A 7,199-nucleotide genomic window follows, 5' to 3' on the forward strand; every position below is an offset into this window, starting at 1 on the left:
TCTTAAAAATTCAATGTATAATTTTTAGAACCATCAAACCTTTTGTATTGATCTTGTTTTTCGTCGTATGGGTCATAACCATCATCCACTGAGTCCATGTGAAATTCGTAAAAATTATCATTATGCCTCAAGGATTTTTCTCTGTTAGGTATATACGAAAAATTGTTATTACTGGCCGGTTTCATATGTGAAGGCGCCATGAGAGTTTGGTCCAATTCCTTAATTATATCTTGCAGTATATCATCTTTCTGAAGTTTCACATCCTGTCAAAATCATGTAGTTTAATAACAAATCATTGGGGTAGGCATAGGATGCCAGAAATTACACCCCCATGTAGTTTAATAACAAATAATTGGGGTAAGCATAGGATGCCAAAAATTACACCTCTTTCCTTGGACTATTTTAATGAGGTAGCATATTTTTAGAACTCAGAAAGAATTAATAAAATTAAATATTATAAATTGTGCTAATCATTTAAAAATCAATATTATTTTTAATATCATGGTCTTTATAACATAAATATCTCTTCTTTTGAGATTTTTTTATAACAGTGTAATTATGATAGTCAGAAAATTTATTTTGGTTTGACATTCGCAAAGTAGTGTTAAATTACTCAATTTGAGCCTATTTTTTTAAAAAAAATACTAACTCAATATTTTAACCAGATAAATCTTGCCCAAGCCTTGAGATTTCCCTTAGATGTCCAGACCTTTGTGCCATTTATGAGCAAAATTTTTAGGCTTGTTTAAAATTTTTCTAGTTAAATATTGAGTTAATGGTTTTTAAAAGTAGGTTCAAATCGAGCCATTTAGCAGCACTATTGCAAACCTTGATTTTTTCCCCCTAAAAATTAAGCTAGATTTTTTGTTACAAAAACAAGATAATTCTAAAATAATTATATTATAATTTAGATGTGATTTTTTGTTTAACACTCGAAAATTTCTATCAAAAAATAATCTTGTTTGGATAAAATTGAATCCATAAATTATATAAGAACACTCCAAATATTCTTCATTTGCAAATTCTTGTATGAAACATTATAAAAATAGTTTTGTAGAGGCAAAGAATAGTTTTTATTCTTATTTATTATAATATTTTAAGCTAATCTAAAGATAATTAAGTTACAGGTTTTGGATATGATGGATGTAAACTTAGTTGTGCAAAAAAAATCAATTATCAAAAATGTCAGAAAGGGTAAACAATAGAAATATGAAAAACCCCAACCCATGAAGTGGGTTATTTTAATTAATTTTTTGTTTGGGGGTAGGGAATTTTTTTTTCAGATAGGATATGTTAGGTCAGGTATAAAAATATCTTTGTTATGAATTTGAATTTATTCAGTGACATCAAAAAATCAAGAATTTATAACATATTAAGAAGAAGAAAATTTATAGTATATATTTTGATATTTGGGTCGAGTTAGGTCCAAATATAGAATTCATTTTCTATTCAGTAAGGGATGTATCAGGATGTTTTTAAATTTTGTTATAAAAATACTTTTCTTCCTACAAAATCATGTTTGTCAAATATGTTATTTGCAGCTCTTTTGATAGTGATGCAGCTAATATGTAGTTAGGAGTTAAATTAAATCAGATACCATAAACATTAACATATATATTCATGACAGAATTTATGGAATAACCATAAAATCATTGGGATGGTTATATAAAAATGGTTACCCAATAATAAATCTTCAAATATGGATTGTTGATTATCTTCGAAGTGTGAATATATGCATTAGTTTAAATAATAAGTGATTATTGCATTGGTATTTTTATTTAATCTTATGCTTTTGTTCTAGGTTTTATTTCTGCATTACAATGCTAAATAATAAATATAGGCTAACCAAAACTCAACATATCAGAGCTGTTATATTTAATTGGACATGGACATTCTTATCTACTAATTTCTCATGGGTGTTTAAATAAGAGGTACTGTCTCCTGTGCATATGGCTTACTCAAAAATAGTGGAGGTCCTTGTTATCCAGTTTGATGGATTTTTTGATAAAACCAAGCTTTATTGATATGGATAAAGCTAGGTGTTTAATATCATGAAAGTCAAAAAGTGATATAGAAGGTTTCCTTTGTTTAAAAAAATATGTAACTACAATTCTGATGTTTGATTTGCTGCAAGATATATCAATACAAATTCTAGGCTTAATCCTGAATTTTTGTCCATTCTCTGTATATTCAAGCAAGATGAAAGTATCATTTATGGTTTTATTGTTAAGAAATTTTTATAATAATTCAGTACAAAATTTTTTGTAAAAAAAATATAGAGGACTTTTATGTACTCATGGGAAAAAGTTGCCTATAAAATTAAAATTAGTGGCGTATAACATAGACCAGAGTCATATGGTTGAGTCCATTGTGTCCAAATCATTATAAAGAAATTTGTAGTTTTAAAACTATCATAAGTTTAATGTAATAATGGTATATTTTGAAAATATTAAAATTATAAATTATATTATAGACAGTTTTTTATTTTTATATTTTAATAGCTTATTTATTTATTTTCATTACAGAAGGTTTGTGAATTTATTTTTTGATGTTTTGCACACAATCTAACACAAAAATATAAATCCTTTCTATCAATATGTAAGATTTAAATATAATAAAAATTACTTGAATTTCATTTTTGCCCTTTTTGGTAGATGCCTTAAACATTTGTTTAATATTTGCACCATATTTAGTCTTTTCCACAATATTAATTTCAGTTTTTTTTCTTTTCTTATCTATATATATAAATATTTTAATCCTATAATTCAATAAACTATAATTATTATATTTAAAAAAACTACAATATAGTTTCTCTAATAAATTTTTTATAAATATATAGTTATATTATAAAAATAACTTTCATAATTTTCTTCCATATCTTCATCTTCCATTTCAAATATCTCTCTTCCATCATCTCTATATGCGCCACTGCCTGATAATTTAAAACATTAATCAAAAAGATATTAAGGGTGCATTATTATTTTACCATCATCAACAATCCAGTCATCCTCTTGCCTACCACGTATAATTTCACTATATTTACTCTCATCAACTTCTTCGTATACATTATCGATATCTTTTATCTATAAGTTCAATAAAGTAATATAATATAGTAAGCTATAATACAAACTTCTGCCTTATATTTTCGTCCTTCAGATTTTAATTTTTGAAGTTTCTCCAATGCAGAAAGACGTTCGTTGGAAGATTTTTTAGTTCTAGATGTTCTGCTAGACACTAAATACAAAAATATATATATTTTTTTGAGATAATATTAACCAGATTCCATATGATTTGGCGGGGTTTTTTTTAAATGCACTATGATAAGTATGATACCCTTTGGAGAACATATAGCATTAACACCTAGAACGTGATTTCAGCGAATAGCCCTCTACTGTTGACAAGCTAAAGAGCTACGCTAGATTTTCCTCATAATCCATCAAACTGGATATTTAATATAGGGGGAAAGAAAAATATGAGGAGCCCTTCTCACGTTTGCGGGCAAGTCATACGTGGTCATAATAGTCCAAAAACTGCTATTGACTAAGAAAAAAAAAGAGTTGGGCAAATCAAAGCCTGACCGAGAACTTCAGTATAATTTAATTACTTTAAGGGTGGGAAGGTGGCTAATTTTAAGTTTAAATTTCTTTGTTAAGTCTTAAATAATTATTCTCCATACTGAGTATCCATGGAATTTCAATATATCCTAAGTGAACAAAATTTAATATATATTATTTAACTTTTTTAATAAGATCATATGAAAAAAATTGTTCACACTTATCATTTAACAAATTGCATGATACATTTGCAAAAAAGTTTACATACAGATGTAACCTTAACCATTCGTAACTTCACTTATATTAATGGTACAGTCAAAACTGGATAATTGCGAGGCGTTGGGACTAAAAATATTTATTTTTTCGCAATTATAAGATGCAATATAATATTTGCACCTTACTTTAAAACAAGCTTACTAAGATAATTCCTTAATATATATAAGTAGACCCTGCTAAATAAATCAGAATGAGTGAATAGTAGATATAGATTATTTAATTGAGAAATGTTTTTATTTTCTTATCTGAAAATACTTTTTAATATTTAATTTATGAATTGCAAAATTATAATTACACATGATATATTATTTTCCTTTTGGAATATAATAACAGATGAAACAAAACAAATTAAGTATCAATTAAACAACCCAATCCCTAACAGCAATGCCTTTTGCTCTTCAAGACCTAACTATAATCATAACACCCCAAATTTAAAGGCTAAACTTATCAGCCGTAAAATTAACACATGTAATATTAAAGCAGCTTTAAATTTAGCAGTGTCCGAAGACACCATATCCCCTGACAATTTGGACACAATACTCTTATTACAATCTATACATCCCCAAGATTTTAATAAATTACCACCACCACCTCTATCCATTCCTACTCCTCCTTTAACTGTCATAGAAGTTACTAAGGCAATAGTCTCTTTCAGAAAAGACTCCTCAGGAGGACTTGACGGTTTTAGAGCTATATACCTTCAGGACCTTACCAAATCAACAACCACCAGCATTGAACTTATAAACAACATAACAACTCTACTTAATCATATTTTAAACGACAACATACCTTCTACAGTACAACCTCTTATTCACGGTGCACGCTTAATAGCCTTAAACAAAAAAAATGGCGGCATTCGCCCAATCGCTGTTGGCTCTATTTTCCGCCGAATTATATCTAAAATTATTTGTACCCGCATTAAAAGCAAGCTCACCGAGCGATTAATTCCCCATCAGCTTGGCTTCAACATACCTTCCGGTTGTGAGGCAGCCTCCCACGCCACACGTATCCAACTTCAGGCCACTAAAAACTGCATACTAAAAGTGGATTTTAAAAACGCCTTTAACTCTTTAAAACGAGAACACTTTCTCCCTATTTTCTGTGACGCTTTTCCAGAATATTCTCCATATCTTTTTGCCTCTTATAACAATTCATCCTACCTTAAATTCAACAATACAATAATTGAATCAAGGCAAGGCATTCAACAGGGTGATCCCCTTGGACCCGCCCTTTTTTGCTTAGGTATCCAGCCGATCATTGAATCGATAAATCGTGAGACAAATTTGACCCTCAATGTTTGGTATTTGCATGATGAACCCTTGCTGGTCCATATGATGAACTCCTAAAAATAGCGCCTATAATAAATAATCTAACCAATATTACAGGGTTGTCTCTCAATAACAACAAATGTGAATTTTATTCACAAGATGAAACCTTCATCGTTCCTCATAACTTCACACCCATTAATTTATCCGGGTTCACACATCTTGGATCTCCAATAGGCGGCAATAAAGCAATCGAACATTTCAAAACAAAATTTCTCCGTAATTTCTACCTTTTACATAAAATCCTTCAAGTCTTTCCCTCCCATCAAGCTTTCTTCCTTCTCAAAAACTTTTTATTTATCCCAAAAATCCAACACGCCTTCCGCTCTGCCCCACTTTTCTTATACCCGGAAATTCTCACCCAAATTGAATCAACAATCAAAGACTCTTTAGAAGGCATCCTTAATATAAAATTCAGCCCTAATTCTTGGATGCAGGCCTCCTTACCCTCGAAATTTGGGGGTCTTGGCTTAAGATCACCCGTGTCACTCAGCCTTGCTGCTTTTTTAGCCTCAGAATCAAGCTCCCGCTTAATTATGCTATCACTTAACAATAATCGCACAGACCCCCACTTAATAATCGCACAGACCCCTACTTTCTCCACGCCCTAGCAATCTGGAAAGATAATTCCTTCTCCGCTCCAATCTCCACATCACGAAAGCAACATGACTGGGATCTTCCCTTAATACACCACTCCGTTGAATATTTAATATCGAGTGCTGCTTCTAAGGGATCCCCATCAATCCTTTCACATTTATTATTTCCCATTACAGTTGATGAATCCTTAACAGTTGATCATCTCTCTCTCCCACAACTGCAAGTTCCACAACTTTTGCCTTCCTTATCGGGCTATGAATGGTTAGAAGCTTTGCCCAGCTCAAACTTAGGACTTCTCTTAACAAACGAAGAATTACGCATAGCAATAGGTCTCCGTCTTGGTTGTAATATACTGGCCAACTCCACATGTACATTATGTTCCCAACCCGTTGATTGTTTTGGACACCATCCTCTTCATTGTCGATTCTCTAAAGGTAGATATTCTCGACACAGTGCAGTTAATGGCACCATTCTCCGTGCTCTATGCTCAGCTCAAATTCCAGCAACCCTCGAACCCTGTTGCCTCTCAACCGAGAATAATATACGTCCAGATGGGCTGACATTAATACCATGGAGTAATGGAATTCCATTAGCATGGGACTATACCTGCATCGACCGATTTGCTCCCTCCTTTAATAAGAACTCATTCATGCGAGCTGAAAACTCGAAAATTAATAAATACACTTCCCTAACAAATTGCAATCTCATACCAATCGTATCCGACACAACCGGGTCTTTTGGCAATCATGCCCTAACCTTCTTCAAAACCCTCGGTAAAAAAATCCGCGCCATCACTGGTGATCCTCAGGAAGGCTTCTATCTCAGACAGCGCATATCTATTGATATATGCAGATCTAACTGCATTGCCATCCATGGCTCTCTTTCTTGACCTCCTCCCACCCAACATACAATTCACTATTCTAATTATTTTATTTTTTTTATTATACAGTTTTTTATATAGATTTTATAGTTTACATGACATTTTTAATATATATATTTTTTTAAATTACGTATATATGTTTTACTTTTAACGTTCAATGTATTAAATATTTTTATTAATAAAGTATATATATCATTAAAAAAAAAAAATTCTTAATTGCTGATGTTTTGTTTGTACAAGCTGATAATTTCGATTCTATATTATATATATTGCGTTTTAGATAATAGCGTTTTACGTTTCTCAATTTCGCGTTTTATATAATAGATTTCGTAATATAGCATTTATTTTTAATTACTCGTTTTTTATAATATATCATTTTATATTTATTTTTGATTACGCGTTTTATATAATAATTTTTATCAATATTAAAGTTCAATTTAATCATCATTTTTTTTAAAAATATATTTAATTGTAGTGTTTTGTATAATAATTTTTTTTTATTAATATTAAATTTCAATTATTTTTATTTTTTAAATTTTAAATTTTACTCCCTTGTTTTCCAATACA

The 7,199-nt window shown here is 30.4% G+C and overlaps 2 protein-coding genes across 4 annotated transcripts in view; one reads left to right on the plus strand and one right to left on the minus strand.

Moving 5' to 3' along the window:
* LOC135927507 (DNA polymerase alpha catalytic subunit-like) overlaps positions 1–3,319 on the minus strand; it is a 34,665-nt gene extending 31,346 nt beyond the window's left edge. For all 3 annotated transcript variants that reach the window (XM_065463526.1, XM_065463525.1, XM_065463524.1), the window contains exons 1-6: positions 3,277–3,319; positions 3,131–3,234; positions 2,987–3,083; positions 2,858–2,932; positions 2,626–2,735; positions 40–263 (exon numbers count right to left, since the gene is read on the minus strand). In XM_065463526.1, coding sequence (XP_065319598.1) covers positions 40–263; positions 2,626–2,735; positions 2,858–2,932; positions 2,987–3,083; positions 3,131–3,234; positions 3,277–3,286 — 620 coding nt within the window. In that variant the 5' untranslated portion in view covers positions 3,287–3,319. The remainder of the gene's footprint in view (positions 1–39; positions 264–2,625; positions 2,736–2,857; positions 2,933–2,986; positions 3,084–3,130; positions 3,235–3,276) is intronic.
* Positions 3,320–4,102: 783 nt separating this feature from the next.
* On the plus strand, positions 4,103–6,641 carry LOC135926710 (uncharacterized). The gene is made up of 3 exons (XM_065462642.1): positions 4,103–5,072; positions 5,216–5,639; positions 5,720–6,641. Exons 1-3 carry the CDS (start codon positions 4,103–4,105, stop codon positions 6,639–6,641), a joined length of 2,316 nt encoding a protein of 771 aa, XP_065318714.1.
* Positions 6,642–7,199: the final 558 nt, after the last annotated feature.

Source organism: Gordionus sp. m RMFG-2023, chromosome 3 (genome assembly GCF_954871325.1).
Source record: "Gordionus sp. m RMFG-2023 chromosome 3, tfGorSpeb1-WG-v2, whole genome shotgun sequence".
NCBI lineage: Eukaryota > Metazoa > Nematomorpha > Gordioida > Chordodea > Parachordodidae > Gordionus > Gordionus sp. m RMFG-2023.